The sequence below is a fragment of the Neophocaena asiaeorientalis genome, unplaced genomic scaffold (genome assembly GCF_003031525.2).
Source record: "Neophocaena asiaeorientalis asiaeorientalis breed wild unplaced genomic scaffold, Neophocaena_asiaeorientalis_V1.1 scaffold77, whole genome shotgun sequence".
Classification (NCBI taxonomy): domain Eukaryota; kingdom Metazoa; phylum Chordata; class Mammalia; order Artiodactyla; family Phocoenidae; genus Neophocaena; species Neophocaena asiaeorientalis.
Window position 1 is genome coordinate 1,906,292 of NW_020174645.1, and position 18,694 is coordinate 1,924,985.

General features: G+C 47.4%; 1 protein-coding gene across 4 annotated transcripts in view; it reads right to left on the bottom strand.

Moving 5' to 3' along the window:
• The window catches only part of GLT1D1 (glycosyltransferase 1 domain containing 1), a 155,452-nt gene that overhangs the window by 124,388 nt on the left and 12,370 nt on the right, over positions 1–18,694 (bottom strand). For 2 of the 4 annotated variants that reach the window (XM_024758483.1, XM_024758485.1), the window contains one exon: positions 2,841–2,989. In XM_024758483.1, coding sequence (XP_024614251.1) covers positions 2,841–2,989 — 149 coding nt within the window. Of the gene's footprint in view, positions 1–2,840; positions 2,990–13,167; positions 13,490–18,694 lie in introns of those variants that run through there. The other 2 variants (XR_003004995.1, XM_024758482.1) reach the window with 2 other exon arrangements.

Genomic DNA, 18,694 nt, shown 5'->3' on the forward strand with positions numbered 1-18,694 from the left:
AAAAAAAAAAAAAAAAAAAAAAAAAAAAATATATATATACACACACAAAGTAAGGCCTGCATATGAAGAGAGGGTCCAACTTCCTACGGTGTGGGAGGCAAGAGCGAGAGCTGGAAGATTAAATAAGGCTTGATAGAGTGCAGGGAAACAGGAAGTCACCTTTAGCAATGAAACGTCTGAAATTTCAGAAGTGACACATTTTGCTAAGTGAGGTGCTATCCCCGTATGATGATTCCTGTAGGTAATTTGGGGCCTCAAGTGACATACCATCTCCTGAAAAGCTGCCACTGCCATGTCATTTAATTCATATTTGGAGAAAGCCACTCACGGCTCAACAACAAAATTATCTGCCCTGCCTCTACTCGGTGGCCGCTGGGCTCTCAGTGAAGTCAAGTTGGCCTTGGGAGGGTTAAGAAGAAATATCCAAAAATTGTAGCTAAAGCCAAGAGGATGACTGCATGCACAACCTTTCGAGGTCCAAGGAAGCAGTGTTTTTTGTTTTTGATTTATATTTATTTATTTATTTCTGGCTGCATTGGGTCTTCATTGCTGCACGCGGGCTTTCTCTAGCTGTGGCGAGCAGGGGCTACTCTTCGTCGTGGTGCACGGGTTTCTCACTGCGGTGGCTTTTCTTGTTGCGGAGCACAGGCTCTAGGTGCGCAGGCTTCTGCAGTTGTGGCACACGGGCTCAGTAGTTGTGGTGCACGGGCTTAGTTGCTCTGCAGCATGTGGGATCTTCCCGGACCAGGGCTCGAACCTGTGTCCCCTGCATCGGCAGGAGGATTCTTAACCACTGCACCACCAGGGAAGCCCAGAAGCAGTGTTTAAAGGTCCCCGTGGACTCGTTTTCTAAGAGAAGGTACTGTTGTTTGACCTCAGTATTTACTACTAATTAAGAGGTCACGTTCTGTGCAGTTGCATCCAACGCTTTGCAGGCAGAGATGCCAATCGTTTTGCTGCAGTTGTAATGGTTTATGTTAGAAGTCAATTTGTCTGGTCTAAGGGAGGCCCAAGAGCTGGTATAACATGATTTCTGGATGTGTCTGGGAGGATGTTTCTGGAAGAGATTAGCATTTGAATCTGTAGTCTGAGGAAGGAAGATCTCCCTCAACAATGCAGGTGGGCCTCACCCAATCCGTTGAGGGCTTGAATAGAACTAAAAGGGGGAGGAAGGGTGAATTCATGCTCTCTGCTTAAACTGGGACATCCATCGTCTCCTGCCCTCGGACATCACCACTCCTGGTTCTTGGGCTTCTAGACTGAGACTGGGGCTTACACCGTCAGCCCCCCAATTCTCAGGCTTTCAGACTTGGGTTGAATGAAACCACCGGTTTTCCTGGGTGTCCAGCTTGCAGATGGCAGACTGTGGGAATTCTCAGCCTCTATAATCACATAGCCAATCCCTATAATAAATATTCACATACATATGTGTATGTGTGTGTGTGTGTGTGTGTGTGTGTATCTATATCTACATCTGTATCTATATCTATATTTCCTCTTGGCTCTGTTTCTCTAGAAAACCCTCACTAACACACCAGTAGAAAAGATAGCTCCCCGCAACCCTCAGGACTTCCCTGGTGGTCCAGTGGTTAAGACTTTGAGCTTCTACTGCAGGGGGCATGGGTTCAATTCCTGGCTGGGGAACTAAGATCTCGCATACCATGCAGCACGGCCAAAAAAAAAAAAAAAAAAGAAAAGAAAAGAAAGCCCCAAAACTTACGGTTGATTGCCCTGCTGGACATAACCAGTTCTGCAGCTAACCTAATCCTAGCATATTCAAATTTCAGTCCCTCCGTGGATGGATCTAGAGACTGTCATACAGAGTGAAGTAAGTCAGAAGGACAAAAACAAATATTGTATATTAACGCATATATGTGGAAACTAGAAAAATGGTACAGATGAACCGGTTTGCAGGGCAGAAATAGAGACACAGATGTAGAGAACAAACGTATGGCCATCAAGGGGGGAAACTGGGGGTGGTGGTGTGATGAATTGGGAGTTTGGGATTGACATGTATACACTGATGTGTATAAAATGTATGACTAATAAGAACCTGCTGTATAAAAAAAAATAATAAAATTCAAAAATTCAAAAAAAAAAATCTCAGTCCCTCAAATGCTCTTTAAACTGGCTTTAGTATCTTAGTAGTTTCTTCATTAATAAATCAGTTGAATAAACTCTCTCCTATGTGCTCACTTCTATATTTTGTGAAAGAGTCACATTTCTAACTTTTGAAAATTAGACTTTGAGTTAAGAAATACACATCAAAAACATTCAGGATAAAACTCTTCATGCCGTAGGGACTTCCCTGGTGGCGCAGTGGTTAGGAATCCGCCTGCCAGTGCAGGGGACAGGGGTTCAATCTCTGGTCCGGGAAGATCCCACATGCTGTGGAGCAACTAAGCCCGTGCACCACAACTACTGAGCCTGCGCTCTAGAGCCTGTGAGCCACAACTACTGAGCCCACGTGCCACAACTACTGAACCCTGCGCACCTAGAGCCTGTGCTCCGCAACAAGAGAAGCCACCACAATGAGAAGGCTGTGCGCAGCAACGAAGACCCTATACAGCCAAAAATAAATTAATTTTTTTTTTAAATTGTAAAAAAAAATGACTCTTCATGCCGTAAAAACAGGTTCAGTATATATGCATCCATTCTCAATTGGGGTAGTTACATCATTTTTAGAAAACTACTCCATTTAGAAGAGCAAAGCAAAAAGATGATTGTATCCCTTCCATTTCTGAGCAGGGATAAGCCGCTTCATCGATGTTTAAGTTGAAATCGCAGGTGCCCTGGTTTTGTGACTGCTAGGGCTCCACCTTTGGGGAAGGGGGGGTTACCTGGCAAAAGTCTACCCCCTCTATATAGATGAAGAGCCATAGCTGCCTCCAAGCTCTCAGCCTTGATGAAGTTGGAGATTTCGGATGGGCTTTCAAAGTCCAAGGCATTTTTCAGAATACACACGTGACCCGCAGCTTCTAGATGGTCCCTTTATCAAAAAATACAGAGAAAGAAAAAGACAGGAGAGAAAAACATTAAAAGGGCACAAGTTGCTGCTGTGGTTAAAACTGAAAACCAATCCAAAGATTAGTCAAATCAGAAGTTAATACTACATATTTTCTGAATTGTCCTTTAGAGACAATCCACCTAAAATAACATTCATCCACCAGTCTCAGACACCAGGACTGGGACTGGCACCGAGGCCAGCAGGATGAAGGGCCACTTCAGGAAGGCTTGGCAGCCTTGACACATGAGGCACCCACGGCCTCTTCCAGTGATATCTGCTGCACCAGAAAGCTCCCTTCCCTTCTTTAATTCTTTGATTTCACTTTTTCCTCCTGTTTCTCAAAGTTTGTGTTTAGGCATCTGTGACTCATTTTCCATCTTTTGTTTTGTTTTGTTTTGTTTGTCATGGACTGCAATTTTATGGTGATACCTATTTTTCTATTGGTTGTTAGGGTTTTTTCTTATTGACTTATGAGAGTTCTTTACATATTAAGCAAATTAGCTTCTTTCCTTTTGTACGTGTTGTAAATAGTTGTGTTCAAAAGTCACCCATTATCAGAGCTTCAAGAAATACTCCATGGCCTTTCCATTCTACCTCCCAAATATCTTTCAAATATGTCTCTTTTCTTCTCATCCCGGTTCAGTTCCTTGCAACAGAAATCTAAAATACAAATCCGATAAACCAAAAAGAAACTTCCTGAATGGCAGAAATAGCATGAGCAAAGTCAGAGGACAAATGAGAAACTGGGGGGAAAAAACACAACTATTTACAACACGTACAAAAGGAAAGAAGCTAATTTGCTTAATATGTAAAGAACTCTCATAAGTCAATAAGAAAAAACCCTAACAACCAATAGAAAAATAGGTATCACCATAAAATTGCAGTCCTATGACAAACAAAACAAAACAAAAACAAAAAAAACCCTACAATTGGGCTTTTAAATATGAGAAATGGTGATCAACTTCAGTCATCCTTTCAATGTAGAAAATCTGTAAAGAACAAGAGTCTGCCTATGGCTTCATGAAATAAACATTCCTATACTGGGTAAACTGGTACAACCTCTTCTGTGGGCAAAGTAGAAACAGCTAATATATTTAAAATGCACAAACTCTGTGACCAAACAGCTCCACTTCTCAGAACTGATTCCAAAGACACACTTGGATATGAGTGCAAAACATGCACCCAAGAATAAGCACCGAGGCTATATCCGAAGTAGCAAAAAGACTAACGCTGACCTCAGTATGCGTCAGTAGGGGACCAGTCATATTATGGCGCATATGAGGTACTCAGGTCTGATGCCATGAAAAGAGTACAGATCACTGTTAAGTCATTTAGAATGAACTCCAAGACACATTGTTAATGAAGAGGACATGTTGTTAATGAAGTGTTCTTCAAAAGTGAAGAACACCTTGTGCATATATAGTATGTGTGCACAGAACATCTCTAGAAGGATACAGAAGAAATAGATAATAATGATTCTGTCTAAAGAAGACCAGGGACCAGGGTGGGGGAGAGATTATCTTCTCATCACAGACCATTTTGCATGGCTGGATTCTTTGACCAGGTGCATATATTATCTTTTTTTTTTGCGGTACGTGGGCCTCTCACTGTTGTGGCCTCTCCCGTTGTGGAGCACAGGCTCCAGACGCGCAGGCTCAGCGGCCATGGTCACGGGCCCAGCCGCTCTGCGGCATGTGGGATCTTCCCTGACCGGGGCACGAACCCGTGTCCCCTGCATCGGCAGGCAGACTCTCAACCACTGCGCCACCAGGGAAGCCCTATCTTATCTTTTAAAATTGTTTGAGGTGCATGTGAATATACAACCAATCCAACCAGGTTCATTAAAACCCTCAAATGGGGACTCCCCTGGCAGTCCAGTGGTTAAGACTCTGTGCTTCCACTGCAGGGGATGTGGGTTTGATCCCTGGTTGGGGAACTAAGATTCTGCATGCTGCATGGCACGGCCAAAAAAAAAATTAAAAAAACAAAACAAAAAACCTCAAATGGCTTGGGGTAGTCAGCCCAAATGTCAACTCCATGAGAATGGGGCCTGGATCTGTCTTGCTTACTGAATAAAATAATGGCTGAATGTGTCTCTGGGATCAAGTCCAAACGCCCTAGCCTAGCACACAGCACCCTTCATAGCCTGCATCCCCTGCACAGCCAGGTGCATCCCACTCTTGACACCCTTAGCTCCAGTCCAGCCCTTCCACCTGCAGGACACGCAACGCATCATGTCTTCTGAGCCCCGTGACCATATCCCGACGTTCCCCAATGCCAGCTCCCTTCGGTGAAATCTGACAGCCCCTGCTGCTAACACAGCTGTCTCTCTCACTGTTTCCATTGTTCTCCGAGCCCATCGCTACCACAATCACTCTGGGATGCAGTTATATGAACAAGGCAGTCACATCGTACTTAGTGCTTCTAGTACAGAATCGATAACCTACAAGGACCTACTGTAGAGCACAGGGAACTATACTCAATATCTTGTAATAACCTACAATGGAAAAGAATCTGAAAAAAGAATGTGTGTGTGTGTAGAGAACTGAATCACTTTGTGGTACACCTGAAACTAATGCAACATTGTAAATCAACTATACTCCAAAAAAAAAAAAATTGGAAAAAACAAAAAAACACAAAATCAGCACACAGGTGGCCATCAAGGACACTTAAAATTACCCTTGAAAATCTCCTAAATCATCTAGAAGATACTATGCTACAAAGTTTAAACCCAATATAGCCATTTTTCCCCCCTAACTCCAGCAATAATAAAGAGTTACTCTTCAGCTGAACACCAGATGGATTAGCTGGCTTGCACTTAGAGGCAATAGTGTATCACATAATAAGAGTAAACACAGAATGAAGGATCTAGAATCTTTAAGCAAAATGACCATACAATGACCCACCTGCTTACACCGTGGGAGCCTCAGGGGAACTAAGGACTTCTGAAGAAACGTTAGATTCAAATCCTCAAGCCCGCACCCACTCTGGGGAATACGGTGAGAAGCCTCACCTACTCTACTACGGGAATGCTCAATTTTCTCTCTCTTTCTCGGTTTTCTCTTTTGTGTTTTAAATTAAATGCACAAGACTGCAGCTGTCACTGGGCCAAGAAAGAAAAACTAAGGCCTGGAGACTTGAGTTGGCTTCTGCTCTTGAAGCATGCTGAGTATCTTGATCTTATCATTTCCACTGTTAATGCTGATCCAATCACTGCCACCGCCCCACGCACCCCGGAACTGTCTGGAAATGCTGATGGCAACTAACTGTTAAGCAGAGCCAGGACAGAAGCCTGCAGGCTGTCTAGCTATCCGCTCGCTTCAGCCTAAAACTACACATCATGCAAAACTAAGAAGCCTGCAGGCTGCCTAGCTATCAGCTCCTTCCAGCCTAAAACTACACATCATGCAAAACTAAAGATGTAGTGTGCTTCAGAGGATGGGTTAAATGATTGTTATTCCATCTTCTTAAAACTTTAAAATGAGAAGTCAAAAATAAAAAGGTGCTGATAAATGGAAAAGAAACAATTTGAATTCTACTTAGAAAATCCATACCTGAGAGATTTCTGGCTGATGCAGAATCTATAGGGTAGGACATATGGGATGGGGGTGGTTAGGTAGAGATAACAGCTCGTTCTTGATTTATTAAACCTATTTTCAAATGGCATTTCAACACTAGCTTTATGTATTTATTTATTTATTTATTTGTTTGTTTATGGCTGTGTTGGGTCTTCGTTTCTGTGCGAGGGCTTTCCCAGTTGCGGCAAGCGGGGGCCACTCTTCATGGCGGTGCGCGGGCCTTTCACCGTCGCGGCCTCTCTTGTTGCAGGGCACGGGCTCCAGACGTGCAGGCTCAGTAGTTGTGGCTCATGGGCCGAGTTGCTCTGCGGCATGTGGGATCTTCCCAGACCAGGGCTCGAACCCGTGTCCTCTGCATTGGCAGGCGGATTCTTAAGCACTGCACCACCAGGGAAGCCCAACACTAGCTTTATGATCTCATTAATATTCCAAAATAGTTTTTTTTTTAATCTTAATTCTCTATGGACTGATACTTGAGCCTTCTTTCCAGTTGACTTGCAACAGCTTTAAATTGCTCTGTCCTGGTTCCTTCTGAAACTGAGCAGGGTCCTGAGAACCCGTGTCCTCTGCATTGGCAGGCGGATTCTTAAGCACTGCACCACCAGGGAAGCCCAACACTAGCTTTATGATCTCATTAATATTCCAAAATAGTTTTTTTTTTTAATCTTAATTCTCTATGGACTGATACTTGAGCCTTCTTTCCAGTTGACTTGCAACAGCTTTAAATTGCTCTGTCCTGGTTCCTTCTGAAACTGAGCAGGGTCCTGTGGGGCTCCTGGGCACAAAATCCTTTCTGTGTCCCCCGTTTCTTGTTTGCAGGAAACAGGCTTCATTCAGCCTCCACAACCTTCCCTGAGTTCCTAAGGGCAGGTTCAAACAACTGCTAATCAGGGAAGGGTGGGGATGCAGAGACAGCGGAGGAGAAGTCGAGACACAGTAGTGCGGCCTGGGGGCAGGGTCCCGGTTGGAGATTCTACCTGAGACCAGATTAAAGGAGTGCAGGCCCTGCACACACCCTAATCCTTATCAGCAACCCCATCCTTGAACCACTGCTATAAAACTCCTCACCAGGTATTTGAATTTCTGTGAAAAAACTTCCCAATTTTAAGTTTGGATTGGGACACACAGTTTCAAGGGCAGGAGCCCGCTGTGTCCCCTTTGCCTGGCAAAGCAATAAGGCTACCCTTTTCTACTTCACCCAAAACTCTGTCTCTGAGATTTGATTCGGCGGTGGTGCACAGAGGCCGAGCTTTCAGCGTTACTTCTGTGAATGATAACTTGATTCAACTAATAAATTCACTGAGCACCTATTATGTCCCAGGAGTTCTGGCTTATTTGGCTTAAGGAAGGCTTTTTATTTATTTATTTATTTTGAGAATGAAAGCATCTCCAATAAATTAAGAGACTTTGAGCATGTTCCAGGAATTGACTGAAGCTCCTTGCACACCCCTGACCCAAGATTCAAAGATTCAGTGGGACTCTACCTGCTCCTACCTGGCTGAAATCCATCCCCTTTAACTGAGTACACAAAAAGGCTTAATCATTTGTGTGTTTAACTTATGTGAATTTCCATAAACTATGATGTCTTGATTAAAGAAAAAAAAAAGATAGCAAGAGAAACAAAAAAGATAGGGCAGGCAACACGAATTGCATTCCATTCCATAGTCGTGAGCCCCTGCATGATCCTGAGGTGGGAAACAGGAATCTAACATTCCTTAAGGCCGTCCCACGCTGTGGGCCTCTGAGTGCGAGCGCCTGGCTGGGAGCAATGCTTCTCACAGACACAGCACCCACTGGCAGCCCAGTGATGTCAACCAAGGCTCACCTGGGGGGGAAACAGTGTCATGTCACTGGTGGGGCGAAGTCACCTGTGCTGAGCTGTGAAATGCTACCCTCTGACGATATTTCAAAAACGTCTGATATGTTAAAAGAAACGATGCTGGTCTTGAATCCATGATGGAGCTCAGCAAGATGAAGGCTTTTGTGTGAATGCAATGCCCGCATGAACCCGTGAGACCCAGTTCGGAAAGGTAAACTGGACAGAGCACTGTCCCCCTTGCCCTTCCGTAAATGAAATGAGATAATAACCCATTTGCAGGACATGGTGTTACCGTGCATATTATCTTTGTGGGTGTGTTTTGCAAACAGTAAAGTGTATCTACTTTTTTAATGCAATTCTAATGGGATTCCCGTACTCAAGAGAATTACTGTTAGGAAATCACTCTCTTTAAAAGGAAGCAAAAATACAATCACAAAACAGGCAAAGCATCTAGATCAGGTCTCAAACCCAAATGTCTGCTGAGCTCAACTGCTGAAATAGATGAATGGGGAGACGGGAGGCGGTGGGGACCATAAGGCATGAGGAGCCCCCACCGAACGGGAGAGAAAGGTCCCATCTGCAGGGGTCAGTCCTGCACTGTCTAATAAGGCAAAGTGGACCAACGGAGCACTGCGGACATGGCAAGTCTGAACAGAGTGGTGCTGAGTGTAAAGTATACACACAGCGCATTCGTAATTTCTGCACTGATGACATGCTGCAATGATATTTGGATATACTGAGTTCATGGGAATGTATTATTAAAATTAATTTAACCTGTTTCTTTCTGCTTTGTTTAAAGTGACTACTAGAACGTTTTAAATGACACATGCGGCTCCCTTCATGTCTGAACAAGCTGGATTAAATCCTCTTCAGCTCTAGACAGCGGGTACCATGCAGACACCGTCTCACGGTGGCCAGTTCTGCCAGTTCGCCAAGAGGAGCCAGGTATTTGAATTTCTGTGAAAAAACTTCCCAATTTTAACCACCTCCCCTGCAAGTTATTTCCTGCTCCTTCGATGCCAACAATGTTTGTTATTCCCTTAAGTCTTCAAAAGTTCACAGGTCTGCTTTTCCCCTTGCCTTTATTGATAAGAATCAGTAAAGCTTTCACTCTGAAACGTGTGGCCTCCATAGCATCCATTCCCATGTCCCCGCTTCCTGCAGCCTTGAACGTCCCCGTCACTCATTTGAACGGGAAGCACCCAACCCCCGGATCCAACCAGAGCACCCCACCTATGTACGCTCCCATCCCGGGGTATGCAATTTGGGGCCTGGGGCTGCACTTTCAGACACTCAAACTCACTGTTTCTTGCTGGGCTTGAACTGGATGGACGTAGGGTTGGGAGGTGCTAGGAAAGAAAACCTGACAGGAGTGGGAAGTGGACCCAAGATACAGAGAGCTACTGACTCCTGTCCATGTCCTCTTAGCTGCAAAATCACGCCTGAAGCCCACGCCACCTCCAGACTTTTTATAGGATAAGCCGCGAAATCCCAGTCCTTGTCCAGGCCGACTGGGGTTGGGTTTTCAGTGCCGTGAGGCTGAAAATCTCTGCGAGGATTAGAGACCAGCAGCTTAGAGTCTTTCTCGTTCGCTGATATAAAATCCACTTGTTGCATCTAGCTCCTTGTAAGCCATCAGAATCTCCGACCACAGCGGGTTATCTTTCCCCCATGCCCCTCCATCCCTTCCACGGCAACGGTCCTCTGACCTCAGAGGGTCCCACAGCCCCTCCCTGTCTCCCGTTTCTTGTTTGGAGAAAAAGGCTTTAGTCTCCTAGACCCTCCCTGAATTCCAAAGGGTAGACTCAAGAAGTCACTAATTAGGGAAAGGGAGGGGACACAGAACAGAGTAGAAGCAGTCAAGAAAGAATAGTTCAAAACAAGAAAAACAAATAAAGAGGGGAAAAAATTTTTTTAAAAAGAAGAAAAAAAAAAAGAAACAATAGCTCCGTGATAAAACAGAGTCCTAGATCCTCCTGAAGTGATACAGATACCAATGTGATGCATCTGAGTCATTCTGCAAGAACTAAGACCCCTCACCCAGGTGGAGGATGGTGACTACACACTGAGCGTAACCACGTGGACCCTGAGGACTGAGGTTCCCAGAACATCACTCCGTTACCTCTCCACCAACCAATCAAAAGAAAGGCATGCACCCTGCAGCCCTCATCCCAAATGTTGCCTTTAAAAACACTTCCCTGAAAACCACTGGGGAGTTTGGGTCTTTGGCGCATGAGCTGCCCATTCTCCTTACTTGGCACCCGCAATAAACACCGTACTTTCCTTCACCACAACCCGGTGTCAGGAGATTGGCTCTGCTGTGCATCGGGCGCGTGGACCCAAGGTTCGGTTGAGTAACACAGTGAGAGGTGCCCACTGCCCACTCGGCAGCACACACCAGAGCTCCATGAGCCTCTCTGACATCTTGTCTCTCCTCTGCTGCATCATCCCAGGTCCTTCCAAATCATTTTCGAATCTATACTCTCCCTCCCTATGTCGCCACCTCAGTCCCTCACTCTGCAATCCTGCTAGCATTCAATCCAGAACCTTCACTGTGGCAACCATTCGGCTCACGCCGGCCAGGCCAGCTGCCCTCTCTTGCTGGCTCTTCAGCTGCCTCGGCTTCTCAACTCCACAAGCCCCTTCCCGCCTCAGGGCATCCGCACATACAGGTCCCTTGGCCAGGAATGCTGTTCCCAACCTCTCTCCCTCTTCACCCAGCTAACCTGCAGGTTTGAAACCCCAGCTTAAAAAGTTATTTCTCATACACATATGTTCACAGCGGCACTATTCATAGTAGCCAGTAAGTGGAAACCACCCAAATGTCCTTCAACTGATGGATGGACAAGCAAAATGTGATATGTCCGTCAACGGGATGTATTATTCAGCTATAAAATAATTAAGTACTGATGCATTATGTAAAGTCCTCAAAAAGGACCACATAGCATATGATTCCATTTATAGGAGATGTCCAGAATAGGCAAATCCATGGGGACAGAAAGACTAGTGGTTGCCCAGAGCTGGGGAAGGGGGCATGGGTGGGGGGGGTGACTGCTAATGGGTCTGGGGTGCCTTTTCAGACGGCTGAAAATGTTCTGAAATTAGATAGTGGCAATGGCGTGTGACTTTATGAATATACTAAAAACCACTGAATTGGATGCTTTTAAAAGGGTGAATTTTATGGTATGTGAATTATACCTCAATAAAAGAAACTGTATGAGAAAGAAAAAACTATTTCTCAGCGGAGCCTCCCAGACCCCCCCCAGAACTAGGTCTGTCCTTCGAACATACTTTTACCACCCAGCACTTCTTCCTAGCACTGATCATATTGTAATTAAATAATCTGTGTAATCGTATGTTCGTGCTAGAAGGCTGGAAACTTTTCAAATGACAGGGCTTAACACTGAGCTGATGTGCTAAAAATTCTCTGGCTCAATGGCTGCTGGCTTCTGCAGGGCTCACCTGTCCTTCCCTGGCTCCACGCCCAGGGTCTTCACAGTGCTGTACCCACTAGAGATGCTCAATAATAAATATTTGCCAAATGAAAACAATAGCCGACAATGATTACATCGGGGGAGGAAAGGAAATAGCCTCTTCCCGCTGACTTCACGTACATCTGCAGTTTCTGAAACCGAGCAGGACCCTGTGGGGCTACTGGGCTCAGAAGCCTTTCTGTGTCCCCCATTTCTTGTTTGTAGGAAATACGCTGCAGCCTCCGAGACCTTCCCTGAGTTCCAAAGGGCAGGTTCAAACAGTTGCTAATCACCGGAAGGAGGGGATGCAGAGACCAGGGGGGAGCAGCCAAGACACAATAGAGCAGGGGGATGGGATGAAGTAGGAGACTGGGATTGACATATATACACTACTGTGTATAAAACAGATAACTAATGAGAACCCGCTCTATAGCACAGGGAACTCTACTCAGTGCTCTGTGGTGACCTAAATGGGAAGGAAATCTAAAAAAGAGGGGACATATGTGTACATATAACTGATTCACATTGCTGTATAGCAGAAACTAACACAACATTGTAAAGCAACTACAATCCAATCAAAATTAATTAAAAAAAAGAAACTATAAAAAGAACTATAAAAAAGAAACCTTGTGGCAGGGTCCTGGTTCCACCTCAAGGGATACACAGAATAACATCTTTGAGCTCTTCTGCAGAACTAAAACCCCCAACAGATGGAAAATGCTAACTACTTGATAAAGCAGTTTTCATTCCAGAGAGAAGGTCACAGTTTTATAACCTCCAGAACCACAGAAGCTCACCAGACCCCCTGAGGCCAGATTAAAGGACTGTAGGCCCTGCACACACCCTGATCCTTATCAGCAACCCCGCCCTTGACCCATTGCTATAAAACTCCTCAGGCACTTCCCTGGTGGCCCAGCGGTTAAGACTCCGCGCTTCCTCCGCGCTTCCACTGCAGGCGGCATGGGTTCAATCCCTGGTTGGGGAACTAAGATCCCGATTGCCGCATGGCTTGGCCAAAACAAACAAAAGCCAAAACAACTCCTCACCAAATCCTCCCGGGTTGGGACACACAGTTTTTTGAGGGCATTAGCCCACTGTGGCCCCCTCTGCCTGGCAAAGCAATACAGCTATTGTTTTCTACTTCACCGAAAACTCTGCTTCCGAGATTCGATTTGGCACCGGGGCACAGAGGCCAGGTTTTCGGCATCATTTCCTTGGCATCTTCTAAAGAAAAAGTAGAAAACTTGAATAGGCTCAGGCTTTTTTCCTTCCCATATGCTTGGCACTCACAGCAGAAGGCAGCTGGGCAGTAGGGTGAGGGTTGCATTGGATGCCACGATGTTTGCCTTTCTTCCTTTTTTTTCCCCCTTCCAGTGAGTTTCCAGAAAGTCTTGTTTGCTTCTGTTATCTGAAGTGCTTCCCATTCAAATAAAAATACTTTTATACACCGTCTTCCAGATGAAGGCTGAAGGAAAACACAAGTCACAGCCGCTGTACAAAGTGCTGCTGTCGCTCGGGGACGCTGCATTCACTGGGGCGCCAGGGCGCTCATCCAAGCACTGACTTTTAGGACTCCCTACTCTGGACCTCGGAAGCCTCAATCCTTCACCTTTTCTTCTTTCCCATCTCTCTCTCTTCTTATTTTGTATGTATGTATGTATGTACGTATTCTACTTTTAAATTTTTTTGGCTGTACCTTGCGGCTTGCGGGATCTTAGTTCCCCAACCAGGGACTGAACCTGGGCCCTTGGCAGTGAAAGTGCAGAGTCCTAACCACTGGACCACCAGGGAATTCCCTTCTTTTCCATCTCTTTTCCTGCATTTCCCTAAACCCTTAGCAGTGCTGCAGACAAACTCTAGGTGTGAGGCCCAGGAGTCTAGCAAGCCTCTGATAGTCCGGTTTAGAGCAAGGGGTCAGCATGCCCTCCCTGGAAATGGTCAGAGAGTAAATACCTCTGGGCTGGCAGGTGGCTGATCTCTGGCCAACTGCTCAGCTCTGCTATTTATTTCAGCCTAGCAGGAGGCGCGCTTTGAAACTCTGATCTCCTGTTACCTCGTCACTAAAGCAATGGTGTGACTTTTGTTTTTTTTACATCTATGACTCGTGCAATTTAAACTTCGACCTTCACTGTTAGCAACTGATCTGAAGCCCTTCGCCTGATTTAGACGATCCTCAAGATTGCCTGGTTCTTCTGGAAACTGGGGATTAGAGGTGAATGGGGGCCCGTGGGTCCCCTCGCTGCACCCGGCTTCTAGCTGACCCAGGTGACACCATGGGGACACAGACCAAATGGAGACACAGAGAGCAGCGCTGCTGGGCAGGCCAGGCTCCCTGATTCTCGTCCACACAAGAGCCCATGTAACAGTGCCAGCAAACTGCATACCCCAAGCATAGCTCCTTTTTGTTCAGAGGTGAAAAAAACCTCTGATGCAGGTTCCTAACATTTATAGTGCTTAGGAGACAACCCCAGAGAGTAGGCCCTGATTAGGGTTTTAAAAATTCTAGCAGGGCTTCCCTGGTGGCGCAGTGGTTGAGAGTCCGCCTGCCGATGCAGGGGACACGGGTTCGTGCCCCGGCCCGGGAAGATCCCACATGCCGCGGAGCGGCTGGGCCCGTGAGCCATGGCCGCTGAGCCTGTGCGTCCGGAGCCTGTGCTCCGCAACGGGAGAGGCCACAGCAGTGAGAGGCCCGCGTACCGAAGAAAAGAATTAAAAAAAAAAAAATTCTAGCAAACAGCCCCTAGGTTAGAAGGGAAAGTCACCTGACCCAGGGCAGACTGATTGTACCGAAGGATATGTAAGGTGCCACATGGACAATAAAACAGTCCCTCTCTAGTTATCAATCCCCAGACAAATATTCCCCCCACATGCCTTCTCCATCACCTACACCTTCTAAAAAACTCCTAGACAGCAGAGGTCCAAGGTTACTACAAAGACCCCAAATACCCAGCTTTTCTTGGTTTTCTCTCAGTATTTTCCCTCTATAATGAAAGAAGTTGTGGATTTTTTTTTTTTTCCCCTCACTCTTGATGAAGTTAATTTGTAGATCAGGACCCACAAAGTGGAGGCCACCCCGTGGCCCGGCTGATGTCACAAATCTCAGCGTACGTCAGTCTGTGCACAGGACAGCCCTCGTGGTCAAGGAAACAATACACATCAGTCACGATGCTCTGACTCATCTTTGGCGTGGTCTCTGACCCTAGAAAAATAGGGGCTGCTGCCTTGTAAGGGAATCCCCGATGGCCTAGTCAGTCATGCCCTGTTTCCATGTTGTTGCTTCTGAGATTCTATAAAACTCGCTCTCAGCCAAAATCCCTCAGAAGAGGGCTAGGCTGCTTGGGAGGCGCTGTGCCCCCCAATCCATGGACTGTTTTCCCTTGAATAAGAGGCATCAGCATCATTACTAAATTGTATTCATTTGGTCGTTTGACACTCTCCATATTCAACTGCCAAGCCCTGTGCATTTCACTTCTTAAATATGTCACTTCCAAATGGCATCTCCTCTGCCACCATCCTGATCTACCCTTCAGGCTGCAGCCCAAACCACCTTCGATGACACATAAACCTGATAGCGTTTTGTGGTTGCATCCCGTGCCTGACACAAAACTGCAGGTCCTGTGTGACGTGCATCCTACCTGCCTCTCAGCCACGTCTGCAGACTCCCCCGAGAGTGGGGTTTGTCAGCCTCGGTACCACTGACATTTTGAGCTCGTTCAGTCTTTGTCGTAGGGCTGTTCTATGCATTGCAGGGTGTGTAGCTGCACACCTGGCCTCTACCCACTGGATGCCAGGAGCCCCTCACCCCCAGTTGTGACAACAAAAATGTCTCCATGTCCCCGGGGGGCAAAATCACTCCTTCCTCCTCTGCACATTCTCTTGGCCTCTGCTCCCATGGAGAATCACTGACCTAGAACATTCTATACTGCTAAGTTTGCACAACTCAGTTTGGGAAGGGATCCGCTCTTGCCCACATCCTACCTGCTGCCCCTCTGCCTGAGGCACCCCACCCCAACACTAACCCTTCCCTGCCTCGCCAACTCAGGTTCATATTCTTACGGATAGCCCACGTTTATTAAGTGCATACTAAGCACCAAGCCTGGTTCAAAACACTGAAAATGTATTAACTTATATTTGATCCTGATAACAAGCCTCTGTGGCAGGTCTGAGCTGCAATTATGTAACCTGGCTTAGATATTAGGGATTTTAAGCGGGGAAGGCGCCTTGTGAAGGCAGGTCTGCTCCAGAGCCTGTGTCTTTCTACCAGTTCGCGATGCCTGAACCATCCCACGTCTAGCCTGGGGTGGTTCCCCAGAGCATGCTACACGTCCAGTCCTGTACGGATGTGCCCATCACAAGTCAGCACCGCTATTTATGTATCGGGTGTTCATTCACAACTACAAGCTTGAGTGTGCAAGAACAGACTCGTTTCTTCTTTTTTTAAGTCCCTTCTTAATTAACTCAGACACCCTCCCCTGCTAGACTGATGAGGACCCTGACCTTACTCATTTGAGGGGGGGCTCCCTCTGCTGCTGCCCAGGGTCCCTTGAGGGTCGCAGGGGTCTTCCCCAGAGAACGTGTGAGGAGCTCCTCTGGTTCTCACTGCTTCCTGGTAATTGGCTCCCAGGGAAGTCTGTCACCATGGAAACCTCCCTGCCCTCCCCTTCAGGAGACCGAGCATCCTCTCCTCAAGGAACCTAGGCTTTCACAAGACAGAAGATGTCTTCCAGCAACTTCCGCTTTTCCCTTTTTCTTCCCCCCCACCCCCAGCCATCCTTCCTGAGTGAAGGGGAGACCAAAGCCTGGCTCTGAAGACAGAGCAAAGCACAAAGAACAATCTTTATTCTGCGTCATGCACAGCCAGGAAAACAAAGAACAAAGTAACTAAAGGGCCCTGCACCCTGCTGAATGTCTGTGGAAGTGCCCGCCTGGCTCCCCTGAGGGCACTTTGGTGGCTGCAAGCCTCTGGAAGATTGGGGCTCCGGTGTACAGCTCGAGTGAGGAGTGCAGTGTTAAATAATGGATGTTCTCGCTAGTTTCCACAGCATAAACTATGGGTGCAGGGTCTGCTGGACTGGCCCCTCTCTCTCTGACCTCCTTTCCTTGCCGTAGGCCAGAGAGCATGGATTCTTTCTGTTTCGCAAGCCTGTCAAGCTTGCTCTGACCCCAGGACCTGTGTCCGTGCTATTACTCTGTCCCAGGTCCATCCATCCTTCCAGATCCTTGAGTGGCTGCCTCCTTCTGTCACTGGGGTCTTGGCCTGAATGTCACCTCCTCAGAGAGTCCTCCTCTGAAGCCACAGCCCCAGTCACCTCCTTCATTTCTGGTTAATCCTGCAGTCTCTCTCTCCCCCACTGGAATGTGCTCCATGAGGGTAGAGACCACCATGTGCCTCCTGGCTGTTTATGTCCAAATGGGTGACAGCTGGTACTTCCCTGGCGGTCCAGTGGTTAAGACTCTGCACTTCCACGGCAGGGGGCAGGGGTTCGATCCCTAGTGGGGGAATTAAGATCCCGCATGCCACACAGCACGGCCAAAAAAATAAATAAATAAACAGTGGTGAGCATAGCTGCCTTCCAAATGAGTGACAGCAGTGCCACTGACTTAAGATAAACCTGTGCAGTGAAAATCCTCGTGAGAAAAACCTAACCGTAAACTTCCGAAGACTGATGTATCCTGTCGCTGCTGCCCTTTAGGAGAACAGGACGTGAAAGGGGAGGTGTGGCCGCAATCACTCATTTGGATGATGAGGAAGAAGGCCCACAGAGGGGAAGTCAGTTGAGAAATTTCATGAAGCAAGTCAGTTTGCTTAAAAAAAAAAAGAAAAAAAAAAAAAAAGCTGCTATGAAACTTCAGGCACTAATCAGCTCCCTCCCTTCCCCGGGGACTTACCTTCCAGCAGGGAGAAGAGAAAAAGTGGAGGAATAAACCTAGAAAACAAGATAACTGCAGGGAAAGACAAATGTTAAGAAGATAACCAAGCAAGGAGGTGGGGAACGTGGAAATGGCTGAGGGGAAGAGGAAAGGCTACTTTGTGGGATTTTTGTTTTGTTTTTTCGCCACACTTCGCAGACACGCGGGATCTTAGTTCCCCGACCAGGGATTGAACCCGTGCCCCCTGCAGTTGAAGCTTAGAGTCTTAACCATTGGACCGCCAGGGCAGTCCAAGGAAAGGCTACTTTGGATGGCAGGTCCAGTAACACTGGTTTGCACTTTTGCTGCGCCTTCTGCCTGGAAATCCTGGTCCACTCCTACTTCCACCCCCACCCCGCCAGGCCGCCCCAGCTTCAAGGGACCCTCGTCGCACCCAGGATGCTGCGCAAACGTCACTCTAAGAAGGAGGCCTCCCCGGAGCATCCCGCCTAAAACAGCGCACGCGCACAAGCGGCCCTCGCGGGTGTGTGTACATGGATCTATAGGTATCACTGTATATTCATAGCCATGTGTTTGTATTCTTTCTCTCCCGTCCCCGCAGACGTGCCGTGTCCCTAAGCCCCGACTTCGCGTTCCGTCGCCGCCTCCCCAAACCTAGGGCGCTCACGATCGATCAATACGGAGCGTCCGTGAAGACGGCCGCGCCGAGATGCGTCCGCAGAACGCCGAGCAGCCTCCGCCGCGCTGAGGCCTGCCTCGCGGGGCCGCCCAGGCGCCGGGCACCTGGATACCTTTCCACGGCGTCAGCGGCCGAGCGGCCTCGGGGGAGCGTTAGGACCGCAGCGCCGGGCGGGTCCCTGGCACCCGCGCCGGAGCCAGACACGCGCCCCTCGCCGCCCCGCGCTACCCCGGGCCCCGCACCCTCCGGCCGGTCCGTTTGGGCGCG